The 19,683-nt window shown below is 50.1% G+C and overlaps 2 protein-coding genes across 4 annotated transcripts; one reads left to right on the forward strand and one right to left on the reverse strand.

The window, feature by feature from the left end:
* Positions 1-351: 351 nt before the first annotated feature.
* Positions 352-11,922, reverse strand: LOC125089004 (zinc finger protein 345-like). 3 transcript variants are annotated; one of them, XR_007123827.1, is made up of 4 exons: positions 11,702-11,922; positions 9,050-9,176; positions 1,990-5,531; positions 352-1,770 (listed from the first exon to the last, which is right to left on the reverse strand). XR_007123827.1 is itself a non-coding variant. In XM_047710720.1 (3 exons), exons 1-3 carry the CDS (start codon positions 11,732-11,734, stop codon positions 3,211-3,213), a joined length of 2,481 nt encoding a protein of 826 aa, XP_047566676.1. In that variant the 5' UTR covers positions 11,735-11,922; the 3' UTR covers positions 1,977-3,210. The 3 variants fall into 3 exon arrangements, 2 of the variants coding, with proteins under 2 accessions (XP_047566676.1, XP_047566677.1); XM_047710720.1 differs by lacking the exon at positions 352-1,770 and having other exon boundaries at positions 1,977-5,531; XM_047710721.1 differs by lacking the exons at positions 352-1,770; positions 1,990-5,531 and adding an exon at positions 8,090-8,861.
* A 1,132-nt stretch (positions 11,923-13,054) lies between these two features.
* Positions 13,055-13,374, forward strand: LOC125089036 (60S ribosomal protein L37a). Its single transcript, XM_047710830.1, has one exon. The coding sequence runs from the start codon at positions 13,094-13,096 to the stop codon at positions 13,370-13,372; it is 279 nt and encodes a 92-aa protein (XP_047566786.1). The 5' UTR covers positions 13,055-13,093; the 3' UTR covers positions 13,373-13,374.
* Positions 13,375-19,683: the final 6,309 nt, after the last annotated feature.

Raw genomic sequence — 19,683 nt, forward strand, 5'->3', positions numbered from 1 at the left:
AGATTTCCCACATTTGGGGTGTATTGGTGGCTCAACTGGTTAAGTGTCCAATTCTTTGTTTGGGCTCCGGTCATGATCTCATGGGTCATGGGATCAAGCTCCCATTCTAGATCCAAGCTCAGTAAGAGAAAGCATATGCCCCTCCTCTCAGTGTTCTCTCCCTCTATAAAATAAATAAATAAATCTTTTAAATATTTAATTAATTTATTTATTTGACAAACAGAGATCACAAGTAGGTAGAGAGGCAGGCAGAGAGAGAGGAGGAAGCAGGTTCCCTGCTGAGCAGAGAGCCCGATGTGGGACTCGATCCCAGGACCCTGGGATCATGACCTGAGCCAAAGGCAGAGGCTTTAACCCACTGAGCCACCAAGGCACCCCTAAATAAATCTTTTAAAAAATAACACATTTCCTACAATCATTACACTTAAAAGGTCATTCTCCTCAGTGAAACTTTAGGTGTATACTGGGGTTGTTTCTCTGGCAAAGGGACCTTCCACAGTCACTGCACACATAGGGCCTTTATTCAGTGTAAATTCTAGTGAGAAAGGAAGTCAGTCCTGGTGATAAAAGATTTCCAACATTCACTGCACACATAAGGTATTTCCCCTCTCTGAGATCTCCAGTGATAATGGGAGGCAGACATAGAGGTAAAAGATTTGGAACAGTCACTACACTTAGAAGGCCTTTCTCCAGGTTGAATGCTCTTAGTAATCAACACTGAGCTACGGTTAAGATATTTTGCACAGCCACTGCGAACATAACAGTTCTCTCCATTGTGCCATCTCTGAAACTGAAAAAGGACAGAAGTATACGACAATGTCCTCAAATGTCACACCACTCTGCCGAAAAGGAAGAGAGGAAACCATGAACATTCTCTGAGAACTTACACTTGAAACCCCTACACATCCAGCCCAGTCTCCCCTGCCAGCCCAGCTCCCCTCCTCAGATAAACACCAGGTCCTGGTGCCTCTAATGCTGCTCTGCTCTCACCTTCCCACCAATCACTGTTCAGTGCTCAGCAATAACACGCAGGGGAAGCATGGAAGCAAGCTAAGCTCTGGGTTTGGCCTGCAAGTCCCATCCTCCTGCCACGATATTATCATGGAGTCTCCCAGGGCGAGCCCTCAGCACAGCCAATTATAGGCCCTGCTCTGCCAGGAAGTCTCAATACCAAGGTCCTGAGGCCCTTAGCTCACAATTCCTCTCCAGGTGTACCTGATTCCGTAGACTGTACATTTCTCACATCCTCACACCCCATAGATGAACGCCCATACCTTCCTACCCCACACCAATGGATTCTCTGTTAACTCACACTTGTACCTGTCACATGCCAACCAAGGGATGTGTGACAAACACAAACAGGTTCCACTACCACCCCAGTACTCCCATGGATCCCAACTGAGGGAAAGCCTCAAATGGTGCTGAGAACCCTCCTCGCCTGTCTCTAATCCTCCCTGCAGTACGACACTCACAATCACTGTCAACCTAGGATGCTCCTACACCGTCTTCTACTTCTATGCTGCCCATGCTGGCCCTCGACAATCAGGAACCAACCATCCTCTACTGAACCTCTGTGAAAACCCTAGCACTGAGGATCTCCCTGCCAGGCACACAGAACCACAAATCACATTTGCCCCAGACCTTTTCTGGCACGAAGACTCAGAAACACCCCAGACACCGTAAAAACTGACCACAAAATTCTGCGGAAGCCCTAGAACATGGAAGAGAGAACAGCCCCAGTCTCACTGTCATCTTGTCTCAATTTTCTTTCTTTTTTTTTTTTAAATTTAAGATTTTATTTATTTATTTGACAGAGAGAGATCACAAGCAGGCAGAGAGGCAGGCAGAGAGAGAGGAGGAAGCAGGCTCCCTGCTGAGCAGAGAGCCCGATGCGGGGCTCGATCCCAGGACCCTGAGATCATGACCTGAGCCGAAGGCAGCGGCTTAACCCACTGAGCCACCCAGGCGCCCCTTGTCTCAATTTTCAACGTCCTCAGCCATCTCTTCCAATCATCCCAAGCAACCTTGGCCATCATCGGCCAGATCTTTCTCTCTCTTTCACCCATGGTGACAATGCCCGTCAACCACCACCACATGCTGCCCAAGACAACCATTCTTCCACACAACGTAGTAGGATACTGAACCTACTAGCAGCTTTGTCATTATACCCTGTGTTCCGTTCTGAAATGTGATCCAAATCTCCACCCGGGTCCACATCACAGCTATCACTTTTCAAACCCTCCATCGGAAACTTTCCCTACTGTCCCAAGCTTTGCCGTCCAGCTCCCTAGTTATTCCATGACTCACACTTCTCTGACACATCTGAGACTGTAAAATTCAGCACATCACCAAGGTCTTTGGTTATAATGCAAATGAACACACAAGCTGGAGTATTTATATATATACACACACACACACACACACACACACATATATATATATATATATGTACAATATTTATTAGCAATTTTCCTCTCAGAGACACAGCAAGTATGGGATGGAATGCGATCTGCTCATTCCTTCATGTGGGAGAGCCCGATGCTGCTTTCAAACCACCCCTTCGAGGGCACACAATGTCTAAGATCAAAGGTAATTAAACAAACATGGCACTTACTGATACATTAATCAGAGCAACATGGGGCACACAATTCCTGTGTGGTGACCTGGACGCTGCAAATAGTCATCAAAGCATCAGGAGACCAGCAACACCCCCGTGGGACTTAGCCTTCCTGTGTGAGTCACCACCCAGAACTCACATCGCCCACTGTGGATCAACACGAGTCACATCCATGCCCTAACTGGGAACGGGACGAGGGGTTCCAGGAACCCAGAATTTGGATGAACAGTCGAGAACGTGAACAGCTCGGCATCATTAACCATGTTGGGGTGGAGACGTATGCACACCGAGAACTGCCAGGTGCCAGACACTGCCACAGACACTGCCAGTGACTTCCATCTTGCGGTGACTGCACCCACATCAGAAAGCACTATGCAGGTTCTGAATTTTTCTGAAAATGGCTGGATCTTATGGGAAGTCACTGCACTGGGGACATTCAGGGGAACCACAGTCAATTCAGAGGTTGTCCTCCAGCCTAAACGCCAAGCAAGAAGTATCACCTGTGCTGTTTTAGATCCTTCTGCAGTGTAAAGGCTGTAATGATGTCTCAAACCATTATGACTCATAAAAAGATTTCCCATATTCACGGCACTCTAAGGCCTTTCTCCAGTGTGACGTCTCTGGTGACGATGGAGGGCAGAACTAGCAGTAAATGATTTCCCACATTCACTACACTCATAAGGCCGTTTACCTGAGTGAACCTTTTTGTGTACACTGAGGCTATCTTTTCGGGGAAAGGATTTGCCACATTCACTGCACTCATAAGGCCTCTCACCACTGTGAACACTCTGGTGAGCACGATGTTGATTACTAGTGATAAAAGATTTCCCACATACACGGCACTCATAAGGCTTTTGTCCAGTATGAAGTCTCTGGTGATAACGGAGGGCAGAACTAGCAGTAAATGATTTCCCACATTCATGGCACTCATAAGGCCTTTCTCCAGTGTGGACTCTCTGGTGACGACGGAGGGCAGAACTAGCAATAAATGATTTCCCACATTCATTACACTCATAAGGCCGGTCACCTGAGTGAACCATTTTGTGTATACTGAGGCTACCTTTTCGGGGAAAGGATTTGCCACATTCAGGGCATTCATAAGGCCTCTCTCCACTGTGAACTCTCTGGTGAGAACGACGTTGATTACTAGTGATAAAAGATTTCCCACACTCATGGCACTCATAAGGACGTTCTCCAGTGTGAAGTCTCTGGTGATAACGGAGGGCAGAACTACTAGTAAAAGATTTCCCACATTCACGGCACTCGTAAGGACGTTCTCCAGTGTGAAGTCTCTGGTGCGAACGGAGGGTAGAACTAGCAGTGTAAGATTTCCCACATTCATAGCACTCATAACGCCTTTGCCCAGTATGAAGTCTCCGGTGAGAAGATAGGGCAGAACTAAAAGTAAAAGATTTCCCACATTCACGACACTCATAAGGCCTTTCTCCTGTGTGAAGTCTCTGGTGAGAACGGAGGGCAGAACGAGCAGTGTAAGATTTCCCACATTCACGGCACTCAAATGGCCGTTCTCCAGTATGAACTCTCTGATGATGAAGGAGGGCAGAACTAGCAGTAAAATTTTTCCCACATACACTACATTCATAAGGCCTTTCACCTGAGTGAACTTTTATGTGTACACTGAGGCTAGTTTTTCGGATAAAGGATTTGCCACATTCACTGCACGCATAAGGCCTTTCACCAGTGTGAACTCTCTGATGATAACGTAAGACAAAACTACCAGCAAAAGATTTCCCACATTCACTGCACTCATAAGGCCTAATTCCACTGTGAATTGTCTGGTGATAACGTAGTGAAGAACTACCAGCAAAAGATTTCCCACATTCATTGCATTTATAAGGCCTTTCTCCAGTGTGAACTCTCTGGTGAGAACGGAGGCCAGAACTACTGGTAACAGATTTCCCACAATCACTGCACTCATACCGCCTTTGCCCTGCATGAGATCTCTCATGATCTGAGAGGGCAGACATAGACGGGAAAGCTTTTGCACAGCCATGACACTTATACAACCGATCTCCAGACTGGACACTATGAGTAAGCAACACTGAGCTACCGCTAACAGATTTTGCACACCCGCTGCAAACATAACTCTCCCCTCCACTGTGCCATTTTTGGGGATGAAGGAAGACAGATGCAGGCCCTAAGGATTTCCCACATTTGCTGCACGTGTACTGCCTGGATCCACCCTGAGTCTTCCCATGTTGATTCAGGGTTGGTTGTTGCCCAAAGGATTTCCCACATGGACCAAACTCATGATGTCGTGCTCCAGTATGGTATCTCTGGTGTATGGCAAATAAGGATTTGTACCTGAAAGTTTTCCCACATTCACTGCACACAAAGGACTCTCTACCAAGGTGGACACCCTGGTCCCGAGTATCTGTGTGTTTGGGAACAAAGGTGTTCTTGCATCCGCCCCAAGTGCCATGACTGCTTCCGTGTCGTAACGTTGCCCTGCACCGGGGGATCGTGTGTGGCTTCTCCCCAGTACGAGTGGCCTCTTGCCCAAGATGCCCCGAGCCAGACAGCAAGTCCTTCTCCACCTCTCCACAGGTAAAGGGCTTTCCCGAACCACCGGATCCCCAGCTCTTGACAGCAGAGGCCCTGTCCACACGGCTTCTGAATGGTTTTGCTCCCGCGGGCTGCTCCTGCTGCTGCTCCAACTTCACACTGAAAGAAAATCGTTTCCCGCAGGCCCCACACCTCAACTGTTTCTGGCCGTTTTCTTTCCCCTGGAGCTCAGCCAAGTGGAAAATGTCTCTCAAGACGGGACCACACATCTCACAGGGGTGGGTCTTCCGGGAAGACAGAGAGGCCCTGGGCGTCCCGGTCTGGGACACGCCTACAGAAGCGCTCTGTGCAAAGGGGGCCTCCTCATCCTCTGCTCCACAGCAGCAACCTGAAGGCAGAGAAATGCTGGTGAAATACGTGCTGGCTGTAGCGAGGGGGTGAGCCCATCACACACACACACCCGACTCATCTAGGCAGGATGGTATAGCATGCTTTTCCACACACAAGAGAAGAAACTCAACTATAGGACAGGCCACTGGGCATTTCTGGGCACAAGCCGTCAATGTACTAGGGAGAGCACGCTAGAAGGACAGAAAACTAGGGCAGGACAAGGAAGAGAGCCAAGGTCTACAGCTTATTTTCTGCGCAAAGGTTTGTGTACCACGGTTGCTGCTACTGGCCTCTGGCTGAGTGGAGGGCTGAGCACAAGCCAATCGCACGAAATGGACTACTGTCAAGGGCTGTTTAAAGACACGTGACTATCTCATTTCAAAACACCTGGGGGTGAATGCTGAGATACACAGAAAGAGCAGTGACAGAAATGGGTGAGACTGGGTGCCCGAGATGGAGGGATTATCCCTGTACCAGAGTAAACGGAATTACCAAAGGAGTAGAATCCACTTGACAAAAAAAGGTCAATGGCGAGGAAGGAAAGACAGAAACGGGGGGTGGGGGGTGGTCATCGGCAATGGTTCTGAACTCTGGCTGAGCAAAGAATGGTGCCCAGTACGATCACACACAAACACAGGCCTGACATCCCACCACTGCCAGCGGCCATTCATGAGGAACAGGCTCCCTCTAAGCCCATCTGCTCACGTCTGGGGCATGTCCATGCTTTGATACACAAGGCACTCCTCCTGGAAGCCCTAGCTGAACAACTAGAGCGCACCAGGAAGACAGACAAACTGATGGAAAACAGGCCAAGTGCACTGCCAGCACTGTACTAGAGCTACTCAGGAGAGAATGGACGCAGAAAAATGTCCTCTGGGACTGTTATCAGCAGGAAGGTAGAAGGAGAGATACCATCCTTAGCCCCAAGAAAAATCAACGCAATATGAAAGACATGAGCCTCGGCGGGCTCAACAGTCCAATTAAGACGGACCGGTACACAGGGGAGCGTCAAAGAGGGCACAAGCACACAGAAAAATCCCTGCAGATTGTATCAGCAGAGACATGTGGGGATGGGTGGGCAATAAGGCCTGGGCTGTCTCCACCTGCCCCAGGGTAGGTGCGACTGCGGTCCCTGCTCAGCAGAGCCTCCAGCTTCCTGCTCCACAGGGGACACTGGGACATCTGCCACCAAGTCAACCAAAGCCTAAAGCCCAAGCAATCTTCAGAAAGAAGATCCAATCTTTAGGCGGCACATTTCTGATTTCAAACTGGACCGCAAAGCTAGACGATGCTAAACAATCTGGTAAAGGCATAAAAACCGAACAACGCAATGGAGGAAGGAATAGCCCATAAGGACGGCCACACATACACAGTAAACTACTCTTTCGCTATTATGCCAAGAATCTACACTGGGGAAAAAATACCCTCTCTCGCACTGATGCGAAACCTGACTCCCCAAATGCAGAGTAGGAGTGGATCCCCACCCACAGTTCCTAGAAACGCGCAGGCAGTTGAGGCAAGACTGAAGCCCATGACCGGAAACCCTAAAGCTCCCGGCAAAAACAGAGGGAAAAGCCTCTTTAACCTTAGCCCTGGCAAGGATTTTTTGAACAGGACACCCAAAGCATAGGTCACGAAAGCAAGAGCACCGCTGCGCCAAACTGAAAAGTTGCAGCAGAGCCGAAGAAGCACACCAAAGAGTGAAGAGGAGACGTTTGGGTGCCCAATGCGCGCTCACACTCACTAACCGTCAGAGAAATGAAAACCAACACCGCAACGTATCACCTCGTAGTTCTCACAATGGCGATCACCAAAAAGCCAAGACGGGCTGATGAGGACGTGGAGAAAAGCGAACCCCCTGGACGCTGCTGCTGGCCATGTCAATTAGGGAAGTCACGATGGAACACAAGCGAGAACACACAGAAATGTGAAAAATTGAACTACCCTATGCCCCACCAACGCCATTTCTAGCTATGTGTGTATCCCAAGGCAACAAAAACCACTGTCTGCACAAACTACCTGCATGTCCATATCCACTGCAGGACCATTCACAACAGCCGCAACAGCCACATCTTTCAGTGTGTGTCAAGGCTTAAAGTGACAACGCACATTAGGGGGGAATGCCAGGCTCAGTAGGTAGAGCATGCGACTCCTGATCACGGAGTGGTGAGTTCTAGCCCCACAGGGGGTGTAGAGATCACCAAAAAAATGTAAAATTACTAAGCAAAATAGTAAGGTGACAAACAACATTTTGGAAACAAGAGACGACTGAGTGGCTCAGTAGGTTAAGCCTCTGCCTTTGGCTCAGGTCATGACTCCAGGGTCCTGGAGTCCAGTCCCACACTGAGCTCTTTGCTCAGCGCGGAGCCTGCTTCTCCCTCTGCCTGTTACTTCCCCTCCTTCTGTGCATATGCTCTCTCTCTCCTTCTCTAACAAACAAACAAACAAATAAATAAATCTAAAAAGGGGGGAAAAAGAACGTTTACTAAACACACGCATGTAGGAAATCTCACATATAAAAAAGCCAACAGACTCACCTGCCACAACATGAGCACACAGTGCCAACGGACTCAAATTGGAAAACATCATGCCCTGTGAAATCATTATGCAAAAAAGACAATACTGTATAGCATTATTTACAGAGATACCCTCTATTCTTTTAAAAAAAGAAAAGGACCCATTTATTTGGGAAAGAGATCTGAGAGAGCAGGTATGCAAGTGAGAAGGAGGGCAGAGGATGGTCAGGGAGACACACTCTCAATGACAAAAGAATTCACTTCTGAGGAACTAACATAGGGCAGGCTGACTACAGTTAATACTGCACTGTAGAGCTGAAACTTGCTCAGAGGGTAGATCTTCCGATTTCTCACCAGCACAACAAGAAAAGTATCGATGGCAAGTGATGGCTATATTGATTCACTTCATTTTGGTAAGAACTTGATAATGCTGAACTACATGAAACCACTATGTAACACTCTCAGTCACAGAATTTGATTTGTCCATCATACCTCACAAACATGAATGGAGGAGGCCAGGGAGAAGAACAGATGTAAACACTATAGAAAGATCCACACAGGACGTTCTTGAGAAACGGCCCACGCTCCACTACAGCAATATGCATACCAATGCCTCCAATTTCAGACACAGGCAGGCACAGGGAAATGTCACCTAAGGGAGGGGTCAAAACCTAGGCCATCGATGAGTCATGGACCTAGATACAGGGTCCCAGCCAGGGAGAGGGCAAGCAAGGTGCATTCCATCAGCCTCAATGCAGGACCACTGACCTGCGATCTTACCCGATCAGGGCTCAGCGCAGCGGGTACTGGGGCTGCGGGCGGACAGAAGGGCACACCAACAACTCAGGGCCAGCAACAAAAGCAACGGCCCAGAAAGCTGGGGAAGCACGCAGTGAACACAGTCCACACCAGAGAAGGACAAACCCTCCCCTGGAGAATGGAGGAGGGGAGTCCGCAGGATAGAGTCCAGGGCAGGTCAAGGGGACGCTGAGGGCCTTACCCAGTGACGATACAAGTGCAAAGTTCTCCAGCATCACATGGTGGTACAGCCGTCTCTGAGCCTCATCAAGAAGCCTCCACTCCTTCCAGGAGAAGTACACGGCCACGTCCTCAAAGGTCACACCACACTACCATGAAAGGAAAACATGGAACCTAAGCATTCTCTCTCTGAGAACCCACCAGCCAACCCACGCACCCACCCGTCTCTCCTGCCAGCCCAGTTCCCCTCCTCAGATAAACACCAGGTCCTGGTGCCTCTAATGCTGCTCTCCTCTCACTTTCCCACCAATCACTGTTCAGTGCTCAGCAATAACACGCAAGGGACACATGGAAGCTATCTAAGCTCCGGGTTTGGCCTGCAAGTCCCATCCTCCTGCCAGGATATTCCCATGGAGTCTCCCAGGGTATGCCCTCAAGACAGCCAATTACAGGCCCTGCTCTGCCAGGAAGTCTTCAATACCCGGGCCCTGAGGCCCTTAGCTCACACTTCCTCTCCAGGTCTACATGATTCTGTAGACTGTACCTCTCTCATGTCTTCAGACCCCACACATGAAAGCCCACACCTTCCAAAGGATTCTCCCTTGACTCACACTTGTCCTTGTCACTTGACAACCAAAGGATTTGTGACAAACTCAAACAGGTTTCGCTACCACCCCAAAACGCCCATGGATCCCAACTGAGGGAAAGCCTCAAATGCTGCTGAGAAGCCTCCTCACCTGCCTCTAATCCTCACTGCAGTACGACACTCACAATCACTGTCAACCTAGGATCCTCCTACACCGTCTTCTACTCCCCTACTACCCATGCTGGCCCTCCACAGTTGGGAACCAAACATCCACTATTGGACCTTTCTGAAAACCCCAGCCCTAAGGACCTCTCTGCCAGGCACAGAAAAGCAAAAATGACATTTGCCCCAGATCTTTTCTGGCACGAAGACTCTGAAACACTCCGGATGCCATAAAAGCTGACCACAAAATTCTGGTGAAGTCCTAGAACACTGAAGAGAGAGCAGCTCCAGCCTCTCAAATACTCGCAGGACTGGCCGCCTGGGTGGCTAACTGGGTTCAGCATCTAACTCTTCATCTCAACACAGATCTCCATCTCATAGTCCTGAGTTCAAGACTCGTGTGGGGCTCCACACTGGGAATGGAGCCTACTTAAACAAACAAACAACCCCCATGTCCTCAGCTATCACTTGTCCCATCATCCCACGGAAGGCTTGTCCATGTATCTGCCAGATCACTGCCTCTCTCCTTCACCTGTGTTCACAATGCCCAGCAACCCCGACCACGTGTTGAGCAGGAAAACCACTCTTCAGCACACTTTACTAGGTCCCTCTGACCTACTAGGAGCATTGCCATGACACTCTGCATTCTCTTCCCAAAGGTGATCCAAGTCTCCACCCTGGTCCACGCAGCAGCCATCACTTTTCAAACTCTCCACCATGAATCTTTCCCCCAGTTTCCCAAAATTTCCTGTCCAGCTGCCCACTTGATGCCATCGCTTACCATTTTCTGAAACACCTAAGTCGCCTAACACTGTGGAAACACGTTCGGACACCCCCCAAAGATAAGCAACTTACTGTTAACTCTATCAGGTTGATGGGACTTTCCCTCCCTTCAGCTGCTAGAACTATGAATATTAATGAGGGGAAACCTCCCTAAATTGGGGTCGCGAGGTTGCACTGGGGGCAGCTCTCAGACACTACCACAGTGGGTGCTATCAGCTGCGGGCCCAACAGAAAGCGATGGACTTGAACTTATTTGGAGATACTACTTCATTACACCCCCCCCCCCCCGAAAGACAGCCTTTTCATGATCGTCCCACCCAAGAGCTCAGCCAATGAGAAGCCACTATACTTCGACCTTCTAGTTTAGTCCAGTGGACCTGAGAGTACATAACAGTTTTAGTTCCTTTCCTTAAGTGGGGGGGGGGGGGGGGGGGGGGGAGGAAGACGACCTCTCTCTTCTCCACACTGGCTACGGCTTTGACTCGGATTCTTCGGTCCCAATCGCTGTTCCCTGTCGCTCCCACAGAAACAACATCTCTGCGGGTAAAGTGTCTGCAGTTTTCTCTTCAAGCGTCACCGACCAAAAGCCCCGGGGTTCCCCTCACTCCCCCCGTTCTCCTCTCCCCCGCGACACCCACAATTCGCCTCAGCCCTTCTCCGAGGTTCTCCAACATCCAGGGCGGACACGGTGACGGTCCGGGCCACTAACAGCGACCACCGCGAGTCCCTCCTGCTGCGCGCCCTGCCTGCGCGCTCATCCCCGGCCGCGGCGCTTCTCCGCGACCCGAGAATGCCCCCTGACGCCCGGGTTAGAACACCTCCCCTCACCGCCAGCAGACACGGCCTCGGCAGGCAGCGACCGCGCCGGCCTCACCCGCCGCGCCGCACCCTGCTCCTGACAACCAATGCAGCCGCGCCGTCCCCGGTTGGTGGCGAGGGCCCCCTGCAGCCCCTGCCCCGGAGACCCCTCAGCCCGAGCCCGCGCCCGCACTCAGCCGGCCGGTGCTCCCACACGGGCCCCCGCCCACCGGCGCCTCCATGTCCCGGACACCACGGCTTGGGTCGCAGGGCCGCGAGCAGGCGCCCCACACTCGGGGGTCTGGGTAGGGGCCGGCGGGGAGGGCCCGGGGGATGAGCGTTTACCTCAGACGGGTCCTTGGGCACGGCCGCCGCCATCGGACTCGGTGGGCCGGCAGCGGGCCGGAGGGGAGCGGACACCCGGGCTCAACTGTGTACGGCGAGGACAGCGCCGCTGCTCGCGTCTTCAGCGTCAGTTACCACAATCCTGACCCGCGCTCCCGAACCTGAGGAGATAAACAGACCTAACCTGGGACTACAACCCCAATGGCGGGCACGAGGCCGGAAATCCCGCCCACAGCGGATGCGCACGCCTAGAAATGCCGTGTTCGAGGCCCTCATTGGCTCCTCGCTGCCTCCTCATGCGCTACGGTCTTCCGGGTGGGGTGGCTCTCAGGCTTCTGGCGGTCTCCGAGAGGGTGTGGCACACCCTGGAGTTCAGGACCCTAGGTGTCCCTTCACGTCCAGAGAAGCTGAAACAGGTTGTCACCTCAGAGACCTTTTCGCAGAAGGCTTCACAAGTCTAGGAAAAGACAGAATAAAAAAAAAGCATGTCATGGGGCGCCTGGGTGGCTCAGTGGGTTAGGCCGCTGCCTTCGGCTCGGGTCATGATCCCAGGTCCTGGGTTCGAGCCCCGCATTGGGCTTTCTGCTCGGCAGGGAGCCTGCTTCCTCCTCTCTCTCTGCCTGCCTCTCTGCTTACTTGTGATTTCTCTCTGTCAAATAAATAAATAAAATCTTAAAAAAAAAAAAAAAAAAAGCATGTCACCGTGGTAGGCTAATGTGCCTGGACCTTGTGAGGCTGTTTATATCAAAATGTGTCATTTGTCATTCCTGAAACATAAGGATGAAGGAGATTGGAAACCGTGGCTCTCAATTAAAGGTCATTCAAGAAAAGAGTTAGAGGTCAGAGTGTTTCATTGGCTGCTTTGTCAAGGTTAGTGGGTCTTTGCTGGGCCAAGAGAAAACATCCTTTTTTTTTTTTTTTAAAGGAGATTGAAAATCCTACCAAGAAAGCATACAATCTCATGAAGATAAAAAGTATCTTTCTTCCTCTTGCTGATTATCCATGTCCTCCCTGTGAAAGTGCTTTCCATTCGTGGCCAACTGACTCCATTTTAAATGTGGCTTCCTTTACTAATTAACAATATTTGGAGGGAAAAGTAAAGAGCACATTTAGGGCACCCTGATAAGTTAAAAGGAAAGATAAACGCAAATGTCATCTTTATTCATTGTCTAACAAATGTGCACTGACTCATTCTAGGTTTTCAGGAACTCTGGGTAGGTGCTGGGAGTATGGCAGCAGAAGACTAGAAGTCCTGCATTCTTGTAGGTTTTAATATGTTCACTATGTTCAAAGGACAGGAAACATGAAGGCAGAAATACAAAGTATACGTTAAAATGTGCCAGGTGGGCACTGAGTCTCTTCTCTCGGGGCTCAGACCTAGTTTGAGGCGACATGGCTAAACGCACCAAGAAAGTCGGAATCGTGGGCAAATACGGGACCCGTTATGGTGCCTCCCTCAGGAAGATGGTGAAGAAGATTGAGATAAGCCAGCACGCCAAGTACACTTGCTCCTTCTGTGGCAAAACCAAGATGAAGAGACGAGCTGTGGGGATCTGGCATTGTGGCTCCTGCATGAAAACCGTCGCTGGTGGCGCCTGGACCTACAACACCACTTCTGCTGTCACAGTAAAGTCTGCCATCAGAAGACTGAAGGAGTTGAAAGACCAGTAGAAGCGCCACCGTTTGAAACATTGCTAGCCTATAATAAATGGGTTAATTTATGTAACAAAAAAAAAAAAAATGTGCCAGGTGTGATGGGATCAAGTCATGTGGTTTTGGAATAAAAGTGAGATTCAGTACGTTGGATTCCAGAGGCAATGAACAAGAAAGAATTCTTGATATGTCTTTGAAGAGAAATGGGGATTTATTATCGCACAGGGACAGCACCCAAGGGCAGAAGGAGCTGCTGCCTAGGGTTGTGAGCAGTGGCTGATTACATTCTCTGGGGTTGGGGGAGGTAAGGAAAGGGAGGTTTTGAAAGTATTTTGATACGTTACGGAAGACTCGTAGGACACCTGAGGCCTTGCCACCGACAAGTTAAGGTTGTTTACACCTCTACTGAGGCATTAACAATAAGACAGTTGGGAGCTTCCTGGAAGATAATTACATTTTGCCTGCTTCAAGTATATGTCAAAGGGCTGCAGAATACAAGGACATTTAATTGTATATACGTTCTCTACTGGAAGCTGAAACATTGAGAGAAATACTTTGTTCATGTAAATTACTAAGGGTTCTGTAACCAAGGGAGACTCAGGCCTACAGGATTGTAACCTCTCTTGGTAAACCATTTATTCTTCCTGTAGGGCAACCCGGAAGCCTGAGAAATGTCACATATATCTGATGGTGGGGGTGTCAGCTTCTGCTTTGCCCTCAGCTTCCCTTCTCTTCCCTCCGAACAAGGAGAGGGTATTTTGTGAGAAGGAGGACTGGATGTAGTATGACACTGAGGACAAACGAAGCCCTTGCCCTAAGAACACGACTGAGCAGAGATGAGTCATGTGGGTCTTTATTAGTTCTGTTAAAGGATAAACTGAGCTGCATTAAAATTTCCAAATGGCAGCTCTTTCTCCCCACCTGTCCTTTCCCCGTGCTTTAAGAAAATCACCTTTATGGCACCAAAAATAATTTGTTCCCCCAAAGAGCTTATTTGAGCAAACAGCAAATCCATTCAGGCAGCACCAAACAAAACTAGGGGAAACGCTGTTCTAGACCAATTGAAGGAATCCAAGCAAGGATGTTATGTGATTGGCTATAACGTAGGGAACCGCCCAATTCAGACAGCCTACTTCCTGCTTGTGGTGGCCTGTCCTTAGCTTCCATTTCCGCTTCTTTCCCTGGAGGCTTTTACGAGAATTTGGTCCCGGTTTGGTTTCAGTTTGCTCAAGTAGTGGCTAGGGCAGGGAGCCACCTGAGTCTAACGGGCTCCTTCTGGATTTGGAGTTGGAAGCAAAAGGGGCAGGTGGCTCTAGGTGGCTTCCTGTGGAGCCTCCAGCAGTCGGGTCCCTGGAACTCTAGTCCTTTAAGGCTTCAGCCTGCTTGGCTCACTGCAGAGGCACTCAGCAGCTGTGCACTAGCACCCTTCACTCTGCCGCTCCCCAGACTGTACGACCACAGCCACCCACTACCGGGGCCTGGAGCGAGACAGGGTCATCTTCCCTGGAAACTTCCTTCCACAGTGTCATCGCTGCACTGACCTCCCCATCAGCATCACCTCAACTCATTAGAAATGGTGATTTTCTGCCCACAACTGAGACCTATGGACTCAGACTTTTTGGGAGGAGCTCCAAAATTACCCCCTTTCTGCACTAACCAGCTTCCACGTGAGACGGGCACACAGTAAAACATTCCATCTCCTTCCTCTGGATCCTGTGGACGGGGCACCTAGTATTCTTGTGATTCACCATAATCTCCTCTACTACAACTACAGGATTTCATGACCTAGGCTGCGAAACGTTCCAGCACACATCTATCTCTCTCCTGAAAAAGTTCATGTCTAAAATGTCTGTCTTTCTCTTATTAAGGGATGACGACTCTTTGATGAGCACAGAAAATGTTCACGCGAAAGGAATATGAGTTTTCATCAGTAGGCTGGGAAGAAGGTGGACTCCTGTTGCAGAGGCCAACTCCAACCTTTCTGCCTCACACTTGGGTTTTTAAAGCTTAGGGCAGGGATGCCTGGGTGGCTCACTGGGTTAAGCGGCTGCCTTCAGTTCAGGTCATGATGCCAGGGTCTTGGTATCCAGTGCCATGTCAGGCTCCTTGCTCAGTGGGGAGTCCCTTGCCCTCTCCCTCTGCCTATCGCTCTGCCTACTTGTACTCTCTCTCTGTCAGATACATAAAAACCTTTAAAAAAAAAACAAACCCAGGGGCGCCTGGGTGGCTCAGTGGGTTAAGCCGCTGCCTTCGGCTCAGGTCATGATCTCAGGGTCCTGGGATCGAGTCCCACGTCGGGCTCTCTGCTCAGCAAGAAGCCTGCTTCCCTCTCTCTCTCTCTGCCTGCCTCTCCGTCTACTTGTGATCTCTCTCTGTCAAATAAATAAATAAAATCTTAAAAAAAAAAAAAAACCCAAAAAATAAAAAGCTTCGGGCAGTTAACCAGAAAAGGGAGAGGACAGAGGTCTGAAACGTTTCTGCACTACACGCACACTCCATGGTGCAGCTACACACGTTACCACAGTGATGGGCAGCTGTACAAGGGGTCTCCTTCCTTAGAGCCTACGGGTCGCCCAGAAGGCTCCGTTCTGCTTTGCGGCATGCACAATGCTCAGCTCTTTCCAGGAGAGAAAGCATGACCTGTAGATGAGCAGAGAGAGAGAGGTTAGTCCATCATGGAAGCATAGGGCGCTTGTTAAACCTTCAAGGTTACTAGGTTGGCTGGAGGGCCCAAGGTGGCTTCACCCATACATACTGCTTTTCTTAGGACGAAGAGAGGACCTCGGCTGCCCCAGTTTTGATCTCAGACTTTCAAGTCAGGCTCTTCTTTCCAGCTTGTCTCTTGACTCAGATGGAAGACCCTGCTGGCAAGGCATCCCCAAATGGGAATCAAAACCACCACGCCCCGCTCTAAGGATTGCCCTGAGCCAGCAAGTCCCCACCCATGACTGACTCCAGGTCTAGGATCTACTTGACCTTCACTGACTACCTGCCTGTACCCACCCACCTTGGCCTCCCGTTCTCCTTCTATAAACATGGAAGCGATCTCGGCACGTTGGAGACAATCTTTTGGGCGGTTTGGCCACTGTCTTCTCTGTGCTGGGCTTGCTGAGATGCCTTTCTGCTCTACCGCCTCTGCTTTCTCTGCAGGGAGTGGCCCAACCTACTCTGCTTGGGACCCCCAGGCTAGGTTCTTTTGCACCTCCCCCCCACCGCCCCTGCACCATCAGTATAACAATGTCCCATTTGTTGACCGCCCATAATTTGTTGAGATTTTTTTCCCCTAAAGATAAGCGTGGACAACTTAATCTGCAAGAGATTAGTCCAGACTTCTACACCTCATCGGTACCAGAAGGCGCCAGCAGACGTGCTGGTCCATGTGGGAGGAATTGCAGGCTCATCTCTGGACTGTGCTGTGTCTCATACCTGGACACAACCGCCGGAGCTCTGGGCGGGGCATTACCTTCGGGATCCAAAAGTGGGAACATCAGCTCCAGAGGAAGAAAGGGACTCAGCACAGAGGGTCCTTCCTGAACCATCTCCAGCTGTGTCACCCTCCTGCAGGTGCTCCCCTGTCCGTGCACCACACGTGCCCTCCCACCCAGCATCCTGGACCCCCTGCAGTCCCCACATGAACTCGCCTGACCTGGGGACGCTCTTCCTTCTGGTAGAAGCCCTGTTCCTGTCCTTCCAGCACAGAGGAAGGCCAGCACTGATCCCAGTCCTCTGGGTAAGGTCTCGCTTAACCTGGCTCCCAGTCCCTTTAGGCTAGGCAGCTGCCAGAAGTGGCCCTACTGTCCCTTCAGTCTCCCCCAGTCAGCTGTTTTTTGAGGAGTCGACTCTTACCAAGAGAGAAGGAAATAAATCACTTGGAGGGAATCACCTGCGCAGGAAAACCTTCCAGTGTACTGGGTGGGATCGGGAGGGAGGAAGCGACTCTGAACTGAGAGGGTGGACACAAGCTTGTCGCTCCAAGGTGAGACCAGCCGGGTCTTTAGTCGCCAGTCAGGGTGTTCGGAGACGTGCCTCCCCTCTGGCCCGTCAGGGTTAACGTCTCCCGCCTGTGAGGCTGCTGCAGACCTCCAGCCAGCTCCCAGCCCCCACAGCTGCTGTCTGCCCAGTGTTGTGAAGTCTCCTGCCTGCACATGCCAAAGGTTAGTTTTCCCCCAAACACCCACTTCGTCCTTCAGCACCTTCTCTGGGCACATCCTGCTCCCAGAGTGGCAGAATTTATACTTTGGAAATTGGCAAGCAGCACAAAGCGGGGATGCATTTTTGTATTTCTGAATGCCTAGACTTTGCACAGGCTTCCCATAACAGTAGGAATGCGCCCTGGACTTAAACGTGGTAAGGTGTTTGGGGCCATGACCTTGGGCAGGACACAAAGGATCGGAGGGAAGAAATGAGGAAATAGGCTTCCAGGAGGACTAAGACTCTATGGAGAAAATTTCTCACCATGTGGAAATGAGGGAAATTCCAACGTATATCTTCGTTGTTCTGCATGTCGTATTTGTAAAGGAAAAAGAAGTAGTCATAACTCATAGGAAAGGAAAAACGGCACTGACGAAAACAGAAATTGTACCAAAGAAAACACACCTGTGGTAAAGAAACACATGAAACGATGCTGAAAGGCAGAAATCCCTAGGAAATGCAATTACAACAAAGCAATGCACAGGTATTAAAAGTGCTGACAATGGGGCACCTGGGTGGCTCAATGGGTTAAAGCCTCTGCCGTCAGCTCAGGTCGTGATTCCAGGGTCCTGGGATCAAGCCCTGCATCGGGCTCTGTGCTCAGCGGGGAGCCTGCTTCCCCCTCCCCCCCCCCCCCCCCCCCCCCCCCGCTCTCTTCCTGCCTCTCTGCCTACTTGTGATCTCTGTCAAATAAATAAATCAATCAATCTTAAAAAAAAAAAGTGCTGACAGGGATGCCTGGGTGGCTCAGTCATTAAATGTCTGCCTTTGGCGCAGGTCATGATCCTAGGGTCCTTTGATGGAGCTGGGCATTGGGCTCCCTGCTGTGTGGGAAGCCCGCTTCTTCCTCCCCCACTCCCCCTGCTTGTGCTCCCTCTCACTGTCTCCCTCTGAAATAATCAGTTAAATCCTAAAAAAAAAAAAAAAAAAAAAAAAGACTGATATTGGACAGTAACCCTCTCAAGGAGTGTCAGGAAAAATTCTGGAAGTCTCATACATACCTGATGGGAATACAACAGTGAACACATCAGACCCCATTTTGACCTTTTCAGGACAATGTTCACAGTCACCTACCTGTGACTAACCGCTGTGCTTTGAGGTTTTTTCTAGTTTTGTTTTTTCCTTTTCAGAGATTCTATTTCTTTGAGAGAGATAGATCACAAGTAGGGAGAGCAGCAGGGAGAGAGGGGGAAGCAGAGAGCCCAATGTGGTCTCAATCCCAGGACCCTGAGATCATGACCTGAGCTGAAGGCAGAGGATCAACCAACTGAGCCACCCAGCCGCCCCTGTCAGCCCTTTCAGTTTTAGCACAAGTGAAATGAAACCTCTATCCACATAAGGAATTATAATGAAAATACAGAGTGACTCCTTTGCAAAGAGTAAATACTAGAAATAACCCAGATGCTCCCAAACAGATGAAGACACCAAGAGTGGTATACATCCAGGGAGGAAAACAGTACTGTTTTTTTGTTGTTGTTTTGTTTTGTTTTCTTTAAGATTTTATTTATTTATTTGACAGAGGGAGATCACAAGTAGATAGAAAGGCAGGCAGAGAGAGGGAGGGAAGCAGGCTCCCCGCTGAGCAGAGAGCCCGATGCGGGACTCGATCCCAGGACCCTGAGATCATGACCTGAGCCGAAGGCAGCGGCTTAACCCACTGAGCCACCCAGGCGCCCAAGAAAACAGTACTGTTGAATGAAAGGGACATACATTCAGGGCACCTGGGTGGCTCAGTCATTAACTGTCTGCCTTCAGCTCAGGTCATGATCCCAAGTCCTGGGATGGAGCCCTGCATCAGGCTCCCTGCTCAGCAGGAGGCCTGCTTCTCTCTCTCTCTCTCTCTCACTCCCCCCCCACCCCGCTTGTGTTTCCTCTCCCTCTCCGTCAAATAATAAAATCTTAAAAAAAAAAAAAAAAAAAAGCTGGGAAGTGGACCTAGGGGACAAATCGTTTGTTCAAGGACTTTGGGAGATATTGGGCAAGAAAAGGACTCTGCACCACCTCCTCCAGTAAGATCTGCGTTCTTAGCCCTAGAGGCTGGGAGTATCTGGGAGACTACCTGGGAGGACAGTTCAGAACAAGTGTCTGCTAGTCCTTTAGGATTCCAACAAGTATGCTGGCTGGGAGTGGTCACAAAA

This window comes from Lutra lutra, chromosome 17 (assembly GCF_902655055.1).
Source record: "Lutra lutra chromosome 17, mLutLut1.2, whole genome shotgun sequence".
NCBI classification, from domain to species: domain Eukaryota; kingdom Metazoa; phylum Chordata; class Mammalia; order Carnivora; family Mustelidae; genus Lutra; species Lutra lutra.